Genomic DNA, 25,837 nt, shown 5'->3' on the forward strand with positions numbered 1-25,837 from the left:
TCTAAAGTGAAACAATTCACGCCATAACCTTCCCTAATAAGACAACCATTCGCCGTTTTGAAAAATTTTGGGGTGTGTTAATATATATTTATATTGTGTAAGTCATCAGCAAATAGTAGTGAATGAACTAAATCTTTGAAATTAATTTTTTTTGCTCGTCTAAATGTATATCTCCCTTAAGCGCCAGAGGAAAAACATCAGTTTTAATAAACATTAGAAACGATGAACTTTAACCTCAGGATCTAGAGGATTTGGAGAGGATGAAGGTACGAATGATGGTGAAATTATGTTAGGTTGAACTTCAAATTGAGATAAGATCGTGATCCAGTGTCCTTAAGATTAAACTTTGATATGATAAGTCTTTGATTTTATAATTTAACTTTAATAATTGTTCAGGTATCGTAAATATTTTTCTGCTCCAAAAAACTTTCAGCTTTCGAGTTGAACGACCTTCATGGGATCGTGTTCGGTACCTCAATTTTTGGTACAACTTTAATTGTTATGAACAATGAATATTACCTGCAATTGCACCATCCATTTTTTGTAGTAAATAAAACTTTCAGTATCTGCTGACGACGTTGGTAAAGCTAGAGTAACATCTAAATATTTTAATTGAGTATTTATATATAATGCTTATCACCAACTTACTTCATTATTACATATTACTTCATAAAAATAACTTTTTAACTTCAAAGTTTAAGTTATTTTAACTTTTAACTTATTAACTTAAGCTATTAACGTAAGTTTAACTTTTAAGTTATTTTTAAACTCATTTATTCTAGTAAAAACGTAATATTTCGTATAAACCTTGACTTTATCATCAATTTTTTCTTATTATTAACTAAATTAGATATGTAATAAACCCTCTTTATTTATGAATTTTAGAAGTGTTTTATATGAAACTCAAAGTAAAATATTTATTATATTTTATTAATTGGTACGACGTTTACATGTTGACTTAACAATAATTAATGACTACTTAACTTAATATCTAGTTTCACAATTTGTAATAATCGTCCAATAAGCACAATTCATCACATTACCACATTAACTTTAATTGTTTTATAAAATAGGAATGTGCTTCCTTTGCAGATATTTACTTCTATTATTATGATTATATTATAATCATGTAACATTGTTTTATTAATTAAAGTCTTTTTCTAATTTTATTTTATATATTTTTTTCTAGTCTTACCAACAACAGGATCTTCCAGTACGCGAAACTTCTTTTGGTTTAGCACCCCACTACTTCAATAACGTCATCCATCAGCACCATCACTACCACAATCGTTACATCGACGATTACGAGTATCAACCATCACCGTTCGATTCATGTTCTTGTAGCAGTGACACTGATGATTCAGATTCGTCGAGAAGTAATTTACGCGGTCCTTGGTGTGTTTGTTTCGTCGTTTGCGTTATCGTTGCCACATTGGGTGCCGGTTTGGGAATCCCACTCGCTTTAAATCCACAATATGATTTAAAAACGCCCGAAGAACGTCTTCAAGCCGTTTATAGAGTACTGAAAGAAGCTCCACTTATCGATGGTCACAACGATTTGCCGTGGAACCTTCGAAAATTTGTTCATAATAAACTGGGCGGTTTAAATTTAAGTTCAATAGCTGATAAGGAACCATGGTCATTAAGTAAATGGTCTCATACTGATATACCACGTTTGAAAGCTGGTTTATTGGGTGCTCAGTTTTGGTCAGCATATGTGCCTTGTAAATCTCAACATTTGGATGCGGTTCAGATCACACTTGAACAGATTGATGTTATTAGAAGATTGGTCGAGTTAAATACTCAACATTTTGCACTGGTTTTAACAGCTGATGGTATTAAAGAGACTCATAGAAAAGGAAAAATTTCATCATTAATCGGTGTCGAAGGTGGACACGCTCTCGGAAATTCTTTAGCGATATTAAGAACATTTTACAATTTAGGAGCTCGTTATTTAACGATAACACATTCGTGTGATACACCATGGGCGAAAGGATCCAATTCAAAGAATAAACAAGGCTTATCACCGTTCGGTTTGAGTGTAATCAAAGAAATGAATCGACTCGGTATGATTATTGATTTATCTCATACATCTGTAAATACAGCAAAAGCAGCTTTAAATGCCTCAAAAGCTCCCGTTATTTTTTCACATTCGTGCGCGTTTTCTTTATGTAACTCAACGAGAAACGTTCCCGATGATATCCTTCGTATGGTCGCTGATAATGGTGGCGTAGTGATGGTAAATTTTTATACATATTTAGTGACATGTAATGAATCTGCGAATATTAGTGATGTTATTAATCATATAAATCATATTAGAACCGTTGCTGGTATAAAACATGTTGGTTTAGGTGCGGGTTATGATGGAATTAATATGACACCGAACGGTTTAGAAGACGTTTCTAGATATCCTCACCTGTTGGCTGAACTACTGCAAGATCCGACGTGGAATGAAAAGGATATAGCGGCTTTAGCGGGTTTAAACGTTTTAAGGGTCTTTTTAGAAGTCGAAAACGTTAGGGATCAATGGAAAATGGAAGATGTGTTACCCGGTGAAGAATCTGCACCTCCAGTTAAATCGACGTGTACTTCGATCTACTCTTGACCCACACCATCACTGCCAGTTAAGTGTCAAATTATATATATTAAGTGGATTTAATTTTTTTAAACTCGCCGATGTGTTCAATATTTTTAATGGCGATATTTATTTATTTATTAGATGAAATGATTATTAGAAAGATGTTTTTTCTCTTTATTTACGAGGGAATCAATATATTACAAGAGTTTATTCTATTCGTTAATAAATAGATTTTTAATCTTAAACTTAATACAATGTTAATATTTTAATGAACCAAGATAATTTAAGTTTAGACTTAAAGTAATATTTACTAAAAAAAAATTTAAATCTGTCGGTTTTGGTCCCAAGCATTACTCATTAGCATTTCATAAGTTATCATCTAATGGCAATCTTAACCATCATTCTGCCCATCTGACAATCTTCTTAATGTTATCTGACGTACATCAAGTTATCTCAAACAATATCCAACTTTGCTCTTTCTCGTCCCTGATAGCACTCAATATCGTTTCTGATAACCGATAATATTTAAATAACATTAATTTTTAAGACTTTCAGTTTAGCTAGTTTCGGATACTGCCATCTTTAGAGAGATAGGTTAGGTCAAGTTAATCAAAAGAAATTAAGATAACATTTAGGTTTAACTCGACACTTTTGAAAAATTATTGAAAACTTTTATAATACATTTAAAATTCAGAAAACGTTTTGTTTCGGATAATTGATATTGACGATATCTCAACATTGTCTCAAACATCTCCAAGTATCGTTTCTCGAAATTATGTTTCTTCATAACATCACTAATGTTGAACTAAAACTAGAACTAACACTAGCACTATCACTAGAAACATTCGTGTTTAGCTATGCCTCTCTTAAGACGGGTAAACCCGAATGTGTCTGTGTTAGTTCTAGTTTTAGTTCAATAAAGATATACAACAATCTAACGCCGAATAACAACCAAAACTATCACTAACTATCACTAACTGACTTTAGCCGTCTTTTGAAAAAGCGCTTAACGTTTCGTTTGATGTCTTGTTGCAACCTTCTTTAGAAACAGTTCTTGTTTTAATTCAATAAACACGGGCCGTTAAAGTCTTTGTACTTGTATCATTAATGTTAACGTTAAGGGATAAACGCGTATTAAAGAAAATCTTTCAATCAAAATCAAGTACCTATACTATACATTTCCTGTCAGCTCCTCCAACAATTTTTTGCTAAAAGTTGATTTCCCGAAAATGTAGAAAATGAATAAAAAAGATTTGTGTATTGTGCCATAAAAGGCGTTCTGTAGTTTGCTGAATCTCATATGTCTATATACTTCGTCGGCTTTCTTCAATCGTTTGAGTATGCCCTTCATCAGACTTTAAACTAAACTAAAGAAAGAGTTACGACTTGTAATCAATCGGTTAGGTTGGGTTAGATTCATCATAGATGTCCAAATACAACTGACAATGTGATCGAAACACATTTAATTCATTAGATCCTGGCTTGATGCTATCAGTTGGAGAATCCTATTCCTAAAAGATTCCTTGGCCAATCTTCTGTGAGGAGTACAACTTTGGTGTGCTCACAAAAGACATAGCAAAACAAAGTCATTAATTAAAATGTAATTATAGAACTAAAATTTAAAAAAAGCATCTAAATAACTTGAAATGTTGTCCGTCAAAAAGTCAGCAACAACCCTGCCTTCTTTATTTCCATTGCCTCGAAATTTGCCTCGTTTATAAAATTTTGTTTATGTGATATGCTCAATGTTTGGATCTAAAATATTTTCAAGATGTTCGCCACTTCCTCTCCAGAAAAGTTATGTGGAAGGTGGCCACAAAATCGTTATTTTAAATGGAATGTTATGGTTTTTATTCCATCTTCAAATGTTTATAAAAAAATTGGTTGACTTTGATAAAGACTGTTGATAACTAGAGCTTTCAGTTTCCAGTTATTTTTATTTTTATTTTTATTTTCTTCCCGATAACTATCGGAATGTTGCTCATTAAATACTACCGCAGCCTCTTGGTAGGACTTGTACATAGTTGTCACCTGCAATTAAAATTATTTGAATTTTTTCATCTTGGGTTAATAAATTCATTTTTTCGAGTTAAATATGAATGATCTTAAACCGCTCAAACAAAACACAATAATTATGCAGAAATTTTTTTGCTTAAGTAGAAATCCAATGATATTAGTTCATTTTAGATCATTTGATTGAAGAGAACCAATCAGAACAACATTATACTGAAAACAGCCCATGGGTATGAATATATTTGATTTATTTCAATTTTGACGTTTCTAATATTTAATAATTTCGAAATGTCACGATTTGGCTGTGATATAGACGAAATAATTGATACAATTATTGAATCAACTACACCAAAAAACACTGTTAACAGCAAAAAATTTGTATAGAAAACATTTATGGACTTTTGTAACGTCAGAAAATATGAATTAGATGGCAATCGCACGATGGAAGAACTAGCGTTGATTTTAAAGGATTAGGCTGTAAATATGAGAAAACAAGGTGGTACAAAGTTTAAAGAAACTACGGTGAAAACCATGTGAAACGTGACGAGTAAACTTTTACAAGAAAAATATTATAAAAGTTATAAAATCATAATTGATCCGTTCAAAAGTGTTGTATTTCAAAAAACGCGAGCTGCTCGGGATTCCATACGGCGTAAACTGCAATCGGATCCCTGTAAGCGGAAACAAAGTTCAGCAGCATTAAGTTCAGACGAAATAACCAAAATTGCAAATTTATGGGATGAAAACTCCCCTGTCCGGCTGCAACGGAAATTTTATCACATCGCCGCAGTAGAATTAGCTTGACGAGGTGGAGAAGCTGCTGCTTGCATGACTGACTTTTTTCATATCGAAACAAATAACGATGGTTTTGAAACAAACCGTGAAACAAATATAACCCTGTTTTCAGTAACACTTCCTGTCAGATTATTTAAAAGATTAATATCAAAAAGGGGTCCAAATGTTAAAACCAACAGGCTGTTTTTAAGACCAAATCGTCACTGGAATGCAGAAAATGATCAGACAAAATCGTCTACTAAAGCGATTGGCTTAAATATAAAGGAAAAGAAAATTACCAATCACTCCAATAGATCGACTGCTGTTAGTCAATTGGCCAAAAATGGTATTCAAGAACAAGAGCTCATTAAAATTACGGGTCATAACAATCCCAACTCAATAAAACCATATTTAAAAATCCATCAAAAACATCATAATAAAATTATTAACAGCATGCGAGGAAATACAACTTCGTCAGTTATAGAATCTATAGTTCGTTTTTTTTTCTATAATACCTATCAAATTGTTGTAAAGTTGGTAAAATTAACAGGGAGTTTTGTTTTATCATGTTTTGAAATAAATATGTCACACTGACGTTTGTTTGACCTTTAAAATAAAATGAACGCAAGAAATTTGCGTTTATTTGCCATTTGTTTACCTAGAAAAGATGTTTTGCTCTATTTCATTAGTTTATAGCACGTTTTTACAATAAATATATACTGCGTTAAAATCGTATTTATCTAAAAATGTTTTAATATTTTAACCTCAACTATTTAGTTACTGAAAATGTTACTAAAAATCAGGAAAACAACAAATTTTATAAGGGTCCTAAGTAATACCAACAGAAACCCTAAATAATATACCTTGACCAGTATTATAGAAAAAAACGAACTAATTTTTTACTTTCTTTACTATCCTTAAAATTAAGTAACAAAAAATTTTCTATCCGAATAACCCTCGAACATTAATAAACCCTCAAACATTTTAGAACAACTTTTTCAAGCGTGTTGGCATAAGCAACACGCTTTCGAAGTCTGTTATAAGATTTTTTCGATTATCAACGTTCTTGGGTTATTACTACTGATAATTATCTGCTTTCATTTGACAAGCTATAACCTACTTTGTATCTATTGTTGTACATCATTGGTTTAATGTCACCAAGTTATTAAGGTTTTACAAAAATATTAGGAAGCGTAAGTCTAAGTAACAAATTTTGCTAGCTATTATAATTTGCCATAGTTTTTATAATAGTAGTAAGAGGCACAAATAATAACAACAGCAATACATACGTGAAAACAGTAATAATAAATATAACCAATAATAAATTAAAACAATTTCTGACATTTTCTGTATGATTTTGATGCTCACTCTTCTGGTAAGGCTCGATCAGTCATAATCCGTTATGTATTTGGTCTACCTGTTCTTCTTCTATATTGAGATATATATCCAAGAGCTCTTTTTGTTCATCGGTTTTCAGGCATCCTCATCACATGCCCATACCATAACAACTGTTTGGCATCAATTGTATATACCAGGGGTGGCCAAGCTCCTTGATAGTCCATGCCATTTTTAAAAATTCAAAATTTTCGCTTTTTCTATTTCAAATTTTGAAAAATTTTACATTTATCGAGAGCCACAAATAATCCTTCAAAGAGCCGCATGTGGCTCGCGAGCCGCAGTTTGCCCACCGTTGGTATATACCTTTTCATTTGTCCGTCATCTAATTTCCTCATTTGAGACATCGACTCTACCAAGCTAAAACGACATTTACTTGATTTGCCAGGAAATACAAAAATCTTTCATCACGTCGTATTGAAATAGGCATTTGCGCAAAGTTTAAACCAATATTGTAGCGATTGAAGTTTGTTAAACTTGGCAACGTAGACATGTTACAGGCTTGATACTCTGCATTCTATTATTAGAAAGTCAATTTTCACCGTTTCAACTTGTCCTGCCTTTTGTAGTGCGCTGCTTATATTCCAACCCGTATCTTAAAATTGGCATTACTACTAATCGATAGATTGTCATTTTAATATCTTTATTATGGTTAGATAAACTCCTGTTTACCATACGAATACTTTTTCGACATTGTTGCGTCACTTTCCTACTTTGTTGTATGTTTGCAACTCAGGATTACTCATGTCATATCCTATTACCATATATTCTGTCTTATACATATTCATATTCAATCCCCACTTGTGATATTCTGTCATGACTTTTCTGAATATAAACTCAATTTTGTACTCTTCATTTGCGACAACAACTTGATTATCAGTAAATATAACGATTGTCAGACTATAATCTTCCATCTCTATACCAATTTTCGAGACTTGTCTTCTCCATGTTTTCGACGCTTCTTGGGTGTATATTTTAAATCCCTGCTTAAGACCTTCCGTTGTTGAAAACGGGTCAAATATCCAGTTTCTCACCTTAATGACACCTCTGGTGTCCCTATAATGTATAGGGACCAAAACGATGTTCACTTTTCTCCTTTTCACCATCTTGTTCGGTTTGATTTGGTTTCGTTCTTTTGCCAAAATTAAGTAAGTAGATTACTTTGGCGACTAGTACGTTTCATTTTATTAAATAAATTTAGTTGATCTAAATGGAAAAAAAATGAGGTGATTGAAAGATCTGTCAAATTAGGTTACACCAAGGTTACCATATATTTCTCTTACGTAAAGAGAATAAAATGGCGTTTGAGAGAAAAATAGAACGTATTTCTGGTAAAGTAAATAATTTACCACTTTTTCAGTTTATTAGATTTTAAATTTACACAATATTTCTGGAGCAGATAAACCTTTTTGTGTTCTCAAGCTGTATTTAGTGGTGGTATTTTGAATATCATGCTTTTTACTAATTAGAAAATTCGTATTATAAAAAATGCAAATATTTTGTCCTGCCTGAATCGTCACAGCTTATAAATGTTCCAATGTTATTTGATTATTAATCTTGCAACATGGATAACTCTTTCAATTTCTATAAATGTTCCAAGTGGGATGATGCACCCTACTAAGGCCAGTCTTCGTCGAAAGCTCAAACAGCTTTTCCATAAGCACTGTGTCGTAGGCCTTCTCTAGATGTATGAAGACTAAATGGATGGGCAAATCCCTCGCTTTGCGTTTTTCGATTACTTGTTGGAAGACCCAAATATTATTAGTATCTGTTCTTCCACGTCGTTCCATTGTAATTCAATCCTATTCTTTTAGACTTTGACACATAACCTATAATATTAGCACAACCTTCTTCTTGTTTTATATCTCAGCTCCATGCTTGACCAGGTTAGTGAGAATGCTTCCTAGCCCGTTAGATTTTCCATTATTTTCTTCTCAAAGCTGCTCTACTTCTGCCGCGTTAATTTTGGGTAACTCCGTTTCTTGGATAGGGTCTATGTATATGTCACGCACGTGGAATTCTACGCGATCATCGCTTACCTGCCTTTGATAATAATCTTTCAATTGATTTATACTGATCAACTGCATGTTATTGTAGTGCTTCTCATTTTTGCTGACCTTCCCAATCGTCCTTTTCACATTTCTGCTGTATTGTATATCTGTTCGACGAATTTTGATAAATTCCCTTATACAGATGTTTCTGTAAGTCGTGGCATAATTTTAATCACAAATACTAGAGTTAAAATGATGACGATTTGTTTAAAAATTTTTGGTCTAAACCCATAAATGCTTAAAATATGGACCTTCAAACATTTTCGTGAGAAACCGTGGTGTCCTAATAATACCCTTTAGGTGTCCATAAAGGGTGTTTCCTTAACACTTTTCTATTATGTCGTAAACCCTTAAAATTTCTAACTGATTCTAAAAGCCTATTTCATTTTAAAATTATTTTCACGCTTAGACATTTTTGATCAGACTTATCGTTTTAGAGCAGTGGTTCTCAAACGCCGTCCCGCGGAACTCCGGTGTTCCTGGAAACCTGTTCACATATTCCGCGAAATAATTTATAAAACAATAATTAATAATTATAATGCACCAATAAGAACGTGTACGTCTATCGCTAGTCAATTTACCAGGCACCATCGACGCGACGGAGCCACGTATTTTATTTAGGTATGTATGTTATAACTTGATATGGATCTATCGTCATTTTTTTTCAAATTAATAATTTATTATCTAAAAATAAGGAGTATTTTAAAAGATTATTAGAAGCACATAAAGAATAAACAAAACATTTTCAGAAGACAGTTACACTTTCCGACAAGGCATAAATAGCGTCGTATAAAGTAGCAGAATTTTATTTAATTTAACCTGCGTGTTTGGAAATTGTAAAGATTATGTTTGGCCCTGAGGCACAGAAAGAAATTGCAATAATTCCTCTTTCGGAAGATACAGTCAAGAGAAGTATTGAAGATATGTCTCAAGATATCTATATCTATCTATAAAAACAAGTTTCTAGTAAATTAGTATCCGGAAGAAGTTTTGGGTTGCAGATTGACAAATCTATTCATATAAGTGCGTAGGAATTTGTACGGATGGAGCTCCATCTATGATGGGCTCTATCAAAGGATTTTGTGGCCTCGTTAAGAAAAGAAATGCTAACATTATATACACGCATTGTTTCTTACATAGAGAAGCATTGGTTTCCAAAACATTATCAACAAATCTAAAGTTAGTGTTAGAGCAAGTGGCATCTGTAGTTACTTACATTAAATCGAGACCATTGAAATCCTTCTATTTAAACAACTTTGCAATTCCATGTAATCGAAATATGTATAAATGCTTGCTTTTACACACCGAAGTAAGATGGTTATCAAGAATTAAAGTGTTGACTCTGTTTACGAACTCAGAAATGAGCTCATGACTTTTTTTCAAAAAGAATGTAAGAATGTGCTAAACTTGCATATTTAGCTGATATTTCTAATTACTTGAACAATGTTAATACAAGTATGCAAGGAAAAGACGAAAATATTTGAATTTGCACTGATAAATTGTTAACATTCCAGAACAAAATTTTATTTAGGAATAATAATAATAATTTTATTCAGGCTTCATCAAGTGCAAAGAAAACGTTTAAAAAAAATATTATACATATACAAAGGTATGAACAAAAGTTCACAGAACAGAAAAATAAAAAGGAAAATGATAAGTATATGCCTAAGTAAAATAAAATACATTAAGCCTGAATTTAGGCGGAGCTCAGGTAACACCTGTTCTTCCACTCAAACCCAAATCAAAAACAATAATAGATAAACTAAAAAATTCAATGACAACCGAGCACTGCCATAGGCTAATGTCGAACATGCACAATAATTAACCACACATACTGTACTATAGAGCATCCAAATGATATCATATAAGAATCTCATCCCCCGGGGTCACCAAGCACAAGCCCACAGTCACACACCCAAAACCCAGTCTCGTAAAGATTTCTTAAATCGGTTCAAGGGTAGACCCAGAAGATTATTGTAAACAGACGTAATTTGATATGAGAAGCATCTCTTAAAAAATACCAAACGATTGGAGGGAGGAGTTAACCTACCACTCCGTACTAAAATTATTTCGGTCGAATAGATAAAGGAGGCTCCGCTCCGTAATAATCTTATAATAAAAACAAGCTTTGTGAACATACCGTCGCGACTTCATGTTCATCCATTTAAGTTTTTTAAAAGCAAAAGAAATCAGCCGGACATGATCATACTTTCTTAAACCAAAGATCAGCCGGACATGATCATACTTTCTTAAACCAAAGATCAGCCGGACACAGGAATTCTGGAGCTTTTGAATTTTCTCTTGATGACGGGAGTCAATAAACGAACCATAAATGTTATCACAATAATAAATTATATTGAGTCACACAAGAGTTTTTTAATAGTATAAATCATAAACAGGGTGGGCCCCAATACCGAACCCTGCGGCACCCCAGTCTCGATCTCCAAATGTCCCGAGACGTTACCGTCAACACTGACAGATTGAATAATCGAATATTAGAAAAAAGGACAGTTGATATGTTTCCATTAATTTCAAGTGGAGATGCAACCGAAATTATTTCTATAATAACAGAATATTTATCTTTATTACATAAACAAATAGTTATTTTCCATCCCTTAAAGGGCACCCTTGGCCTTTCTAACTAAAGATGGTGTTCCGTTATTTTTTATTACTGTCAAAAGTGATCCGCCACTACGAAAAGGTTGAGAACCAGTGTTTTAGAGTTATTCACTAAAAGATACAACCTCGTCCATGAAATACTGTCATTAATCGTAGGCGCCCATGAAAATAAATCGTAAGTAAAGCAGTACAGCAATACGTCAAATTAATGGTCATCAATAAAAAGTATTTTTTCTAAACACGCACGATCAATAGTACATGTTTCCATCATAGTATAACAAAACTATACTCGCAACGGATAATCAACAACTTTTAATTCTTGTACTGTCGACAAGTGGTATGGATACCATTGCTGTTCGTGCGGCTCACGCCAAGCCGTACTTTTGGATATTCCGAAATGTCCGAACTGTTGAATCAACAGTATCATCAGTTATTTGCAATATCATCTCACCACTGCGTTAGCCTATACACTCTTCCAACGTTAAAAGCATGTCAGTTTGCTTACTAAAACTGTAATTATTTGTCATTTTAAACAACTATTACCAACTGACAAATGTTGGGTAATCATTCGACAGTTGCTTTACTGCTCCAGTTACAATTTGTTTTCATTTTAAAATGAAATAGGCTTTTAGAATCTTTTAGAAGTAAAATTTAAGAGTTTATGACATAATAAAAAAGTTTTATGGAAATAACCTTCGTGAACAACCTGTATAGCATTGATCCCGTGGTTGCATATTTTCAGAAGTGATCTTAAGCGATTTTTCATGATAAAATTGCACTGTTTACCAAATTTTATCTTTCTAAGACAAACAATATTGAAAATATTTAAGAAAATGTTCTTAGCCTTTTATGGATTTAGACCAAAAATTTTTGCACGAATTATCATTTTAACTCTAGTATTTGTAATTGAAATTATACAACGATTTACAGTAAAGATTTACTTTAAAATTTACTTTAAAGATACATGTGTAGGGACTCCTCTTAATAAATGTATACCATATTTTTGGATTTTTGGTGAAACTATAAATCGTTTAGTAGGTAATCACAAAAAGAAGTTTCAAACAAAAGTTATTTCTAAGATTTCAAAAACAAACTATAATGCAAATTCTGTTACGACCCACCTTTGTAAAAGTTTTGGGAACACTCTCAGTGGATTTTAAAGGATATTTTCAGGTGTCCGCGGCTTACGAAGGATCCTTCCCAACTTTATTCGAAAACTTTACTTCGCTATTTTACCTATAACTCTCAACAGAGCTGTACTTACATTTCAAGACGTGACATATCAAATTGATTTTATGTAAATTATAGTTTGAAGTAAATAATTTGAAGAAAAAAAAAGCTCTGTGAACCTGGAACCCGAGTTTACGATATTTTGGTTTTATTAGTACCATTCGATAGAGAATCGTTTGTACTCGTTAAGAGATAAAAAAATTGCCGGAACCCCACTTTTGATATTCTAATTTTATTAATACCATTCGGAGGAAAATCGATTTTTTAATTTTTCAGAATATCGCTAAAAGTGTGTATCTCCGTTATTAATACAGATATCGCAAAATAGTCGATGGAATTCGATAGAGAATCGTTTGTACCACTTTTGTGTTCGTTTGTACCTCAACCGATTCCAAAATACAGCGATTTTTTGATTCTTCAGAATATCGCTGAAATATCACTCTTTCCAGGTTAGTATCCCCGATGGTTAGATTTTGCAGAGTTCTGCCTGAGCGTGTTTCAGTTAAAACTTTGATTTTCTCTGCATTTACTGATAGACCGACTTTTGGAGCATTCGATAAATATTTCCTTCACTGTCGTTGTTACGCTTCCCATTATGTTGATGTCGCCAGCATACGCTGCTATTTGGAAGAACTTATTATTTAAGATGTTTGAAGAATTGATCGACATTTTCTTATGACATATTCCAATGCGATATTGAAGAGAAATGGGGATAATTCATCACCTTGTTTCAATGCTTGTGTTATTTCATAAGGGTTGGTCATCTGATTCTATATTCTGAAATATGCTGTGGTATCCGTCATTAAAGTTTTCACTGATCTGGTTAATTTTATGGGAATAAAATCCGAATTCGTTCATAATGTCCTATCTCTTTTTATGGAGTTATAGGCTTGCCGAAAGTCTACGACAATCTAGCTAACATCAATGTCGAATTCCCATCTAACGCTAAATAGCTGGTCAATAATGGATCTGCCTGGCCTGAAACATGCTTGGTAATCACCAATGATGTCCTCTGTGTATATCTGTATTCGTTGTACACAGTAAAGAGATTCAAGATAGTGAATCTAGTAGATAGTTTTTGCATGTCAATTTGTCTCATTTTTTGTGAATTGGTGAATTTCTTTTCTTCCTTCCATATGTTAACTATTGAAGTGTATAGTTGTTCTAAGAGTTTTTCCTCGGCTGTTTTATATAGTTCCATAGCTATTCCATCAAATCCAGATGATTTGTTGTTCTTTTGAGCTGCCAGAGCTAGCTTGACTTCCTGTAATGTAGGTTGTTCTATCAGAGGACGGTTCGCCTCTTGTTGCTCTTGTTCTTGTTGGTGGGGAATTTCTTCTGGATTATCTGGGTTTCCGAGAAGTTGTTGGATATATTCTTGCCATACTTGTTTGGTGTTTGCCAGATCTATTTGGTGATTTCTAAGGTTATTATCTTTAAAATTCCTTTCCATCTCTTCTACCTGATGATTCAAATATTGTCGTTTCTTTCTTCTACATATCTTATTAGCTTTTTTCCTCGTCTCTTCGAATTCTTCTTTCCTTGTCACTCGCTGGAAATGTTTTTGTAATACTTCTAGACGTGTCAAAGTATTCTTTCTCTGGTGTATTGGACTTCTTGCAAAATGTACTATTTTCAAAGTATTTGAATCCCTGTTACGTGATACCTTAATTGTAGCGTTTTCAGAAACTGAAGATGTAAATCTAAATGAAAGTAGTTATGGAGCCCACAAACGATTAATTCAGGGGATTAAATCGGAGTTTGAAAAGGATGTTAATATTATAACACAATGCGAAATAAATTTCGACGTAAACAATATTGGAGATGAATATATTATAAATATTGACTTAGAAGAGTCTGAACTTGCAACATCAGGGAGTTTAAGTACATTTTTGAAAAACGTAGAATGTGATTGTAAATTGATCACGCAAACCGGCGATCGACCTAATCCATATTGGTGTCCAGAGGTTGAGGTACAAACAAAAACAAAAGTGGTACAAACGAGTACAAATGATTCTCTATCGAATTCCATCGACTGTTTTACGATATCTCTATTAATAACGGAGATACACACTTTCAGCGGTATTCAGAAAAATCAAAGAATCGCTGTATTTTGGAATCGGTTGAGGTACAAACGAAAACAAAAGTGGTACAAATGAGTACAAACGATTCTCTATCGAATTCCATCGACCGTTTTACGATATCTCTATTAATAACGGAGATACACACTTTCAGCGGTATTCTGAAAAATCAAAAAATCGCTGTATTTTGGAATCGATTGAGGTACAAACGAAATCGAAAGTGGTACAAACGGGTACAAACGATTCTCTACCGAATGGTATTAATAAAATTGGAATATTAAAAAGTGGGGTTCCGGCAATTTTTCAAAATTTTGTTATGTAGATCCTGAAGTACAAACGAGTACAAACGATTCTCTATCGAATGGTACTAATAAAACCAAAATATCGTAAACTCGGGTTTCAGGTTCACAGAGCTGAAAAAAACATTAAATCAAAAAAAGTCTTTGTAAAAGGATTTCTTTTTACTTAATGTGATGGGTTCAAATCAATGCACAATTTCTCAAGTTGTGAAATTGAATTGTACCTCATTTTCTCCATATTCGTGCTACTAATTAGTACTTTCTTAATTTGCGTTTATTATTGTTCAAAAATTGGTTCAAACATTTAGTTTTAAAAAGATTGAAAGTTGCTGATTCGAATATTTTAAATTGACCTAAAGAACAGAATGGAAAAATTTCAACCAAACATCAAAGAAACCAATTAGCAACATTTATATTTATAACTCATAACTCAAAACGCCCTGTATTTTGATCAAACCGTCGTTACGGTGAAATTCTTTTTTTGATTACTTTTCAACCACGCCACTCAAAAAAAAACAGAAAAAAGAAACTAACTTTTCAAACACGCGTAGGAGAATCTTTTCATTAGGGAGGCCCTCCGCATTGATGAAACCCCGTATGAAGGAGAAAAGTTGGCGTTTCAAACCGCGCGTCATCGTTCGTTCCCCCCATTTATATTTGAACCCCTTTTGGATATCTGCAACGCGGACACACCGTCCCCAGTGATAGGGGGCGAAGGGCGGTAGATTTTAGCTTGGACTAACTGGTGTGCGGGATGAAAGGGGAGATGGTTGATGATGGTTCCGCTCGCACAATGATCCGCATTTAACGCTCCCGTGACAATAGGACCGGTAACCTACATGTTACCCATAAAATAGGTCTAAAAATAACAGACGAGGTCGAAATCGGCTCGCTGGTCAATTCGAATATGAACGTTGGTTTTTTATCGAATTAATTAAAATTTACCTTTAAAAAAGAAATAACATCTTTCTAATACATTATTAAGTTTTATTACAAAATAATTGTTTGATGTTAGAGAATAATTTTGTTATATGAATGACGTTATGTATCGAAGTGGTGTTTCGAGAAAGTTAACTGAACCAATTTGTTTATAGTTAATTAATATTCACTGGTGAATTAGGTAACTTTTAACTTTCGCGAAACAATCCCCTTGAAAACGTACTAGATCAGACAATTTAGAAGCCATATTAGTCATAATTACACGTCATAAAAACATTTAGTAATTTAAAACAATACAAAACTTAAAATATTGTATATAATATGGTTTCTATTTTGTCTGTATTTATAGAATGGTAGGGACAATATAATTATTTAAATCAAATTAATCTTGATAATGCTGATAGGTTTAAAATATTTATTCTTAATATAAAAACTTTATTATACTAGTTTACCTACTTTATTAAATCTGATGATTGAATTTGATATTTAAAAAAATTAATTAAATCAATATAAATAAAACTATGCAATCGAAACGACTATAAACAAAAATGTGTATAAACAAAACGATAAAAAAACTTTATATTTGAGATAAAAATTTTTCGAATGTATTAAACAAAAATACTAATAATGGAACACTGAACGCACAAAAAGCATTTCGAACGTTATTACTTTTTATGGAGTAAAAAACAATTTATGTTTAATTGTTTGGTTTTCAAATTGGTTTAATATTGTTTGTGAAGTTATTTATTCGTATTGATATCGTATGTTCGATAAAACATTTCGAGTGCCAATGTATTGTAAAAAACTAGCTAAAAATTAAATCATGGTACTTTAAAACAGGAATCTCCATACACCTCGAAATTTTTGTACTGTTGAACAACAAAGTGTTTTCAAAATTTTTCAAATTCATTTCATGTTTATTTAATTTGAATTTACCTCTACGTGTTTAAAAACAATAAGGACGCGGTGTTGGGAATTCCTGATTTGGAATTTTTATTTTAATTGAACATACGTTATGCAATGGATCTGAATGTTTCAAAATCTCTTAATATACTATACTTAAAATCTTCATAATACGTATAGAGATTTCAAATTAAATTGTTAACATAATTGGATCTATTTTATGGTGAAAATAACAATTATTTGAATAATATAAGGAATCTTTAGTAGTACAACAGAAATATTTCTGTAAAAGTGAAAGATGTATCTCTTTGAACGATGTTTTCTGGTAAAGGTAATCCTCCCATACTCAACCATAGGTCAAGAAGTTAGATTACTGAATTGTTCTTGCAAAAATGACAATACTTAAGAAAAAAATTAACATGGCAATGTACCTATTTGGTATTTTAGTGACAAAGATCTTCACATTACAAAGAACTTCAAGATGAAATGGAGATCTAGTCTTAGTACAAACACATTAGAGCCGATTTAAGATATGATTGTCAGTAGAAAATATATAACAGAGAAAACCTAATAGATGTAAGTATCGGAAGAAGAACATCATAATTGACGGAGTCAAAGAACCGATTATAAAAGTCATACATGCTATAATTCTTGTAGAAGTTTAACTACAAAACGAGAATACCCTTTAAAAAAAATTAATTCTCTAATTTGTTATTGAATTATGCTGCTAATTATGCTAATCTGCGGCGGATGGAATCTTATCAATGAATTTTAGATAATGTGGAGAAAGATATCGAATTTCTCCGTTAGCTGATTTGGAGAGATGAAGTGATTTTCCCTCGCTATTATCCCATAATGCGCAAAATAGGTATTACCAATTAAAAAATTTCTTTTTTTACTATTTTCTTATATTGTATCAAGGTCAATTTAGTAGGGTTTCTGTTAGTATTAGCAGGGTCTTTATAAAATTTATATTGTTTTTCAGATTTCTTGCAACATTTTCAGTGACTCCAAAGAAGTTTCGTTTCAATTATTTGGGTATAAATATAAAACCGAAAACTCAATTTTATCTGTTTTATACATTATTCCAATATATAAGGTTTAGTCCCAACAACTCGTGTGTTGATTATATAAATACACTCCGAATCATCATCGAACGATCTCCATTTCTGACATTTATTGACTTTAAAACGCAATATATTAATATTAATAGGGGCAAGCTTAGTAACCAAATAACAGCCAAGACAGGAGTAGAGCAAAGATGCCCGCTATCACTCCAACTATTCAATACTGTACTACATAGATTACATACACATCCCAAACAAACTAAGGCCCACTTTTACTACCTCTTGATAAATTCATTGGGTTTATCTATAAGATAAATTTAACTAAAAGATGGTAGTAATGGACCTTAGCCAATGAGAGCGCTTAAAACCGCTGTAACCATGGTAACTATCTATCGGATAAATGTATCAAGAGATGGTAAAAGTGAGCCTAAGGCCCACTACTACCACTCATAGTTAAAGTCTCTGATAGCGTTATCTATCGGATAGCTTAAAAATTGGTTACTACCACTGTATTTATCTTATAGATACCGCTATCCAAGGGATAACTTTTAAAATATCTGTAACCCGTGGATTGGGTGTCGGATAAGTTGCTATCTAAGGGATAACTGAGGATACCTAACCTCAAATAGGATTTATACTGACGTATAAAATTCGAGCGTTTTACTATTTCAGTTAAAATAAGAAAAGTAATATAAACTTAAATAAAAAAACTATTAATAATTAACATTAAATCATAAATTAGATAAAATCATCATGGATAATTTCTTCTATATTGGAGATGAAGAACAAATTTTTAAAGAAATCAATGAATTATTTCCTGTAAGAAGCGAAAGGAAAATAATGAGTAGAGTTGACCATTTAAATATTTATTCAGATGTTGAATTTATGGCGAGATTTCGTCTCTCGAAAAAAAGTTTTTATCATCTTTTAAATCAAATAGAAGATGTAATAAAACCTCCATCCATGACGTAGATAATTTGTTGATTCCTATTATTTAATGTAAAATTCATCAAAATTTTAGTAATAATGCTGTACAGTCGTGTTCACGGGAAATGCGCACTCAAGGTCAAGCGCTGTTGTGAGATCCGCCATGCCGCTGGCTGAGCAGGACCGCCACAAGTCCCTTCTCCACGAGCTTCGTGTGCGCTCGGCTCAGCCCGTTTAGCCAGCGGCATGTCGGGTCTCACAACAGCGTTTGACCTAGAGTGCGCAATTCCAGTGAACACGACTGTACCTCCTTCAAACCGTTTATTGCTGACTACTTTTCCGTTTTATGCAATAGGTAACATGTTGCTATCCATAGCAGATTTTGCAGGAATGAGTGTACAATTGGCATCTTCAGTCGTTTATCATGTTAATTGTGCCATTATTGTTTACCATCACATTTAAACATACAATGATTTGAATAATACGAGATATACATACTTGTTGCTTTCCTTGCCATGTAACTGTATCACTTTTTTTGTTTTCTATTACGTTTTTATGTTTGATAACAAATTCAAGAAGATGTTCGCATTCTTCTTTGGTGAAATTGGTGGTTCGCCGCCTTTTCTCAGTCTCCATTTCCAAATTTTAATTTTAAGGTTAGAACAGGTTAGAATATCGTCAAAATACCTAATAATAGGTCTTTTAACCACATAGAGCTGTCAATTTAACATAATAGATCAAAAAATCCCTAGATTTCTTGGTTATCTCAAGGATTTCTTAACTATGAGATAAATGGAGGTGGTAGTACGCACGACCCTGTTATCTACGAGATAAATTGTATCTTATAGATAGCTTAACTGACAGATAGCATTGGTTTGGTAGTAACGGGCCTTAATGTCTTAACTAAAATAACGTAACTAAATAAAATGACAGAATGGTGCAGGCAAGTAGAGCTAAAGATAAATACAAAGAAAATATAATAATAATAATGCCTTTATTTCCCACCTGTAATACAACATAATATGTATATCACAATTTCACGAGACGAACTAATCCCACTGACGGATTTACCACAATAACAAGTAGGAAATCCCAAGATGCAGTTCAACCGCTGAATGCCACTGACATACAGCGGTTGCTCTTCCACTGAAACCTGGAAATCCAAAATTTAAAAAAAATACAAAAAATTTTATTTAAATAAATCCAAAAATTAAATCAGCAAAACAAAGAAAAAAAAACAGAACAAAATTTCCTTGTCCCTCTCTTGCATTGACTGCGGGTTCACATGTGCATGGATCGATTGAATAAAAACAGATTAGTAAGCAAACAAAAAAAAAGAAGTAATATTAGTCCTGCGACAGAAATGTTGTTAAACATGCTTTCTGAATGCCGGGATGGACAGTGATCTCGCCCAAGGCGGAATGCGGTTATAGACTTTCGATATATTGTAAATATATGACCGTTCAAAAAGCGCAATCCGATGCTGCGGCATGGTAAGCAAACCCCGATCGCGGATATTAATATTATGAACATCCGTTCGAAAAGTTAATTTTTCATAAAGGTAGGGTGGCGTCTTATTCAAAACCACTTTGTGAAACAAGGAGGCTGCATGATACTGACGTCTATTGGCCATATTAAGCCATCCGAGGTCAGCGGGTTTGTGAGAAATATGCTGATGTCTACGAATCCCAAATATCAAGCGCATACAATTATTCTGGACCACTTGAATTCGCCTGGCATCCCGCCCATCAACACACGGATCGTGGACTACATCAGCATAATCGAAGTGAGACAACACTCGAGTATTTAATAACAGCTTTTTAGTGTTAGTAGGCAACATTTTCCTGCTTGCATATATATTTTTTAAGTTCATATAAGCTTTTTTCATACAATTACTAATGTGTTGTCTAAATCTTAGATCCGTATCGATTTGTAATCCCAGATTTCTGGCTGACTCAACACGATTTAAGGTGACACCACCAACCTCAACTTTGAAATCATTTAAAGTTTCCTTACCCCTAATTCCACCGAGTATCATATAAGTCGACTTTGTGGAGTTGAGTTTTAAGCCATGGTCCTCACCAAATTCTCTAGATCCCCTATCAATACATCATTAGCTACAGCAACCTCCGACACAGGAAAATCAATGTAGATCTGTGTATCATCAGCGAAACAATGCATTTTACAGTTCCTCACCGAGAAGTGCAAGTTAAACGTATAAATAATACAGAAATTCTTGTTTTACTGAAGTTTGACTTATTCATTCATAAATGAAAAACACTTCTTCTCAGTATCAAAATGTTTTATTATTTATATAATTAAAAACATTATTCTTTCTTCGACGTTTCGAGCATTTATTCAAGAATATGTTCCATCTTAGCGCACTTTTACATCTTAAATTTTATTCAAACGATAACACGTGTCAGCACACTACAAACCATCGATGATTTGACATTTTGATACTGAGAAGAAATGTTTTTTATATATGAAGGTATAAGTAACAAATAATAATTGCCCCAATATGGATTCCTGCGGAACTCCAGAAGGAATCGGAAGGGGATCCGAGTATTCATTGCCCAACCGAACCAACTGACGGCGGCCAAACAGGTAACTCCCCAAAAGATCCACAGAACAATTTTCGAAACCAATATGACCCAAAATGGACAGCAGTAACTCGTGATTAATAGTGTCAAAAGCTTTACTGTAGTCAAGCAAAACCAATGCACACATTTTACCCTTATCAATTGCCGAAATTATATCATCCAATACATTCAACAGTAACGTAATACAACTATACCTCTCTAAACCCTGATTGCTGTTTTGGTAGAATGGAATTTTGAGTCAAATACTCTTTAATTTGCCTAGCCAGTATCTTTTCAAAAATCTTGGATAAAGTAGGAAGGTATACTGATCGGCCGCAGATGAGAAAACTCAACTGGACTGCTATTTTTCGAGATTGGAGTCACGAGAGACGTCCTCCACTCCTATGGAAAGCAACTATTTTCAATGCAGAAATTGTAGATATGAGTAATGTGAAGCCGACAACCGACAACCGACAACCCCAAACCGTCCGGTCCTACCGCTGTCGATGATTGCTGCAGAATATGATTAGCTACCTGTGTTTCAGTAGTAGCGATAAACTTAAAAGATTTAGTACTAAACTTGTTAGAAGAATAATAACGTCTGGTAGAAGGGTCAGGGGGGTCCGCATTATTATTATTAGCAACAAAGAAATTGTTTAGATCATTCGCAGTTCCCAAGTGACACAAATCTATGTTTTATTTAAGATATTTAAATCTCTCAGATGTTTCCAAACATTACCCGGATTAGCACCGCAACGATACCGCAGATATGCCTTCTTTTCATGACGAACACCAGACATGAATTTCAAATTCTCGGTCATCCACGGTGCGGGAGGCCTCGTGATAGTAGTTTTTACAGGAGTATGAAAATCTATGAAACTTAACAAACCCGCATTCAAAAATGAAATTTTGTCGTCAATGTCATGCAACTCATAAATTAAATCCCAACCATAATTGCTACCATCAACCTCAAATAAATCCAAGTTTGACATAGCAGGAAGCGAGCCACGGTCCAACAAATTGATATTAAAATCGCCCAAACATACCACGTGTGAACAGAGATGTTTTGCCAGCATCAATGTCACCACCAGGCTCTCCAAAAATAAATCACCGACATAACATCACACCAACAGCCAAGACAGCGCCTCGCGTACGTAACTTAATCCAAACATGCTCGTAAATACCGTTGTCTACTAAAGCTAATTGTATGACATCATATTTGAAATTTTTTCTAATATACAATCACTCCCCCTCCCCTGGCTCCGCGGTCTCTCCTCACGAAATATCAGCAATGCACATCAATACAGACAACGCACAACCAACCACTTACAATATACAGCGACAACATAAACGAGATGGAAGAGTTCACTACGTGGGCAGTATGGTAACAAAAGACGAAGGAACAGAGGCGAACGTGGCGCAAAGAATAAAAAAAGCCAAACATATTATTGGAATGTTGAAGGACATATGGAACTCCTGTCAAATATCCAGGAAAACCAAATTTTGCATATTACACACGAACATAAAACCTACCTTATTCCACAGAAGGAAGACAGAAAGGATTTACTAAAATAAATAAAAAGCATTAAATTGTGATTTAATGTCAGATCAAAGAAAGTGGGCTGAAAAGGCACTCGTCAGCGAATCGTCGAAAAGTGTTCTGCAGACGAAGTTCTAATTGGGATGTTAAGTGTTCTATTTATCAGTAATTTTGATGAACGCAATTGTAGAGCTATAACTTTGGCGAAATTTAGACTGATTAAATTTTTGAGTATTAAAAATTTCGCACTTATTTTGATTTGTTTTGGTTATGTTTTTATTATTGTCGCGATAGGTTTCGACTGGCACCGCCAATCATCATCTGGAGAATCGTCAGATGTGTTAAATAAAATACATAAGTAAATTTATAAAGACTTGGCTCTAAAATTTGTAATTATTGAGCATATGTGTTTATAAATTTTGTCTTTGGTAAACACGTTGTCATCAAAAAGAAACGACATATCTTGACTACTTATATAGTGCATTTAACACATATGTCGATTCTCCAAATGAATATTGCAGGTGCCAGTCGAAACTGGTCTATAGAATAAATAAAAAAATCAATTACACAGCATATAACAAACTTTATATAGATGCTGAAATTATGTTGCAACCAAAGCCAAGTCAAGTTTCAATACCCTCAAACATCTTCAATAAAATAGAAAGTATAAAAATAGGATGATGCTGAATAAGACTGCAATCTTTAATTTGGCTTACATTGAAATAAGAATTATCGTTTCATTTTTATTAGATCGACTTGGGTTGGATTGAATTCCCTACACATAAAGTATGTTCTCTTGTGTAGCAGGAATGGATGGATTTGAGTGTATCTGTAGTAAGATTACGCATGATTACGCCAAAGTGTTTTAGGCTTATTATTATATGTAATCGAGCCCAAGAGAATATGAAGATTTAAAAGTTGCACCAAATCAACATTAAAGAATCCAATTCAGCGTAAAAAGCATCATAGTAAAAATTTTTAATAAGGATCTGATACTTCGCCTGACTGACTGGCGATAAAACTAATTCCACCATATTAAAAGTATAATAAACCACATAATAGTCTGAAATGCCGGAATCCGAAACTTGCTATCTAAGCAAATTTTCAGAAAGTATTCTGCAAATCTTGTAGCCACACAGATTAGTTTTCATCCGTGGAGGGGCAACAGATGCCAATGAGTTGTCAAGTTGTGCCAAAAAATGAAAATAATTACCAAGAATACATCTATACAGAGTGGTCCATTTAACGTGAGACAAGCGATTATCTCGAAAACTCATTTTACATAAAAATGAACCAAATCAAAGTTCTGTGCGAAGGGGGAAACCATATGACGATAACATTTTTGACCTTGACCTTATTTTAAAGGTCATATGAAGGTCACGATCAATTTTTTAAATGGCACCCTATGTTTTTGATTGCAAAATCTGAATCTATGGATAAAAGTAAAATAATTATAATTAATAAAAAAAATAAATTACCCTGTTGTTTTGCCAGTACGACGGCGAAACATCTTTTGTAGACAAAATCTAAATAATTTTTTTATTCAAATAGCTTTAAATATTGTTTATTTATAAAAAAAAAATGATTAAACTATGCTATTAATCAACAACAAGTATAAAATTTATAATAAATGTTCAAATATTTCGCCACCCACTTCAATACATTTATACCCTTCTACTAAAACTTTCTTTACATCTTAAAAGGTTTTCTTGGCTACTATTTCTGCGTGCATTTCTTATCCGCTCTTTCATGTTTTCTGGCGTAGTCGGTACTTCGCGGTAAACATTATCTTTAAGGACGACCCACAAACAAAATCAAAAGGTGTTAAATCAGGTGATCTGGCAGGCCAGGAAATTGGACCTCCCCTTCCAATCCGTCGCCCAGCATAATCCCGATCTAAAGCTTCACGTGCAATATGTGAAAAATGTGTTGGACACCCATCATTTTGCAGCCACATATTTTGTCTTTCTTCCCTGCTCAAATCTACAAGTAACGTTGGTAAGACGTCATCTAAAAAATTTCGGTACTTCTCCCCATTCAGCATACCATCAATAAAGTATGGACCGATCAATTTATCACCAATTATGAGTCATAATTGGTGATAAATTGTGTCATAATTTATGACACACCAAACATTAACCGACCAAGGTCGTTGATGTTCTACTTCACGCAACCATCTCGGATTTTCAACGCTCCAATAAAAGTAGACTAGAATAATAGATTATAAAAGTAAACTCATCCGAGAATAGCACGTTACCAACGAAATTGACGTCCAACCGCATTCATTCTTGTGCCCATTGACAAAATATTAATCGATTTCCAAAATCACCTCCATAAAGCTGTTGATACAATGAAATATGGTATGGGTGATACTTGTTGCGCTTTAATATTCTTAAAATTCTGGTCTTCGATATTCCGGCGTCAATTGCAAGTCGTCGAGTGCTAATTTGAGGATTTACCTCAACGCTAGCTAATACTGCAATTTCCTTTTCTTCCGTAGATACAGTTACTCGCCGAGTTTTTCTTAATTCAACATTTCCAGTGTTAGTGAAATCATTCATAACTCTATAAAAAGTACTTCTCGAAGGCGTATTTCGATCAGGAAAACGTTCTCGATACAAAGCTATACTATCAGCAACTTTTCTACCACTTTCTCCATAAATAAAAATCATTTCGACTTTTTCTGCCACACTTAGAGTATCCAGGCTTTAATGACTTAGTTTAAACGCTTTGCCTTAATGTAAAACGATGGAATGAATTCAGAATTTGTCGCCAAGCAGTTTTTATGCAAATTTAGTTTTACCTGTTACATTTTAAAACAATTCAACCAATTAAGTCT

The 25,837-nt window shown here is 33.4% G+C and overlaps 1 protein-coding gene across 1 annotated transcript in view; it reads left to right on the plus strand.

Annotated features, from left to right (window-relative positions):
• Positions 1-25,837, plus strand: part of LOC111429281 (dipeptidase 1-like) — a 38,526-nt gene extending 12,689 nt beyond the window's left edge. The window contains exon 2 of the mRNA XM_023065154.2: positions 1,190-25,837. Within this exon, the coding sequence (XP_022920922.1) occupies positions 1,190-2,605 (1,416 nt within the window). The 3' untranslated portion in view covers positions 2,606-25,837. The remainder of the gene's footprint in view (positions 1-1,189) is intronic.

The sequence above is a fragment of the Onthophagus taurus genome, chromosome 1, assembly GCF_036711975.1.
Source record: "Onthophagus taurus isolate NC chromosome 1, IU_Otau_3.0, whole genome shotgun sequence".
NCBI lineage: Eukaryota > Metazoa > Arthropoda > Insecta > Coleoptera > Scarabaeidae > Onthophagus > Onthophagus taurus.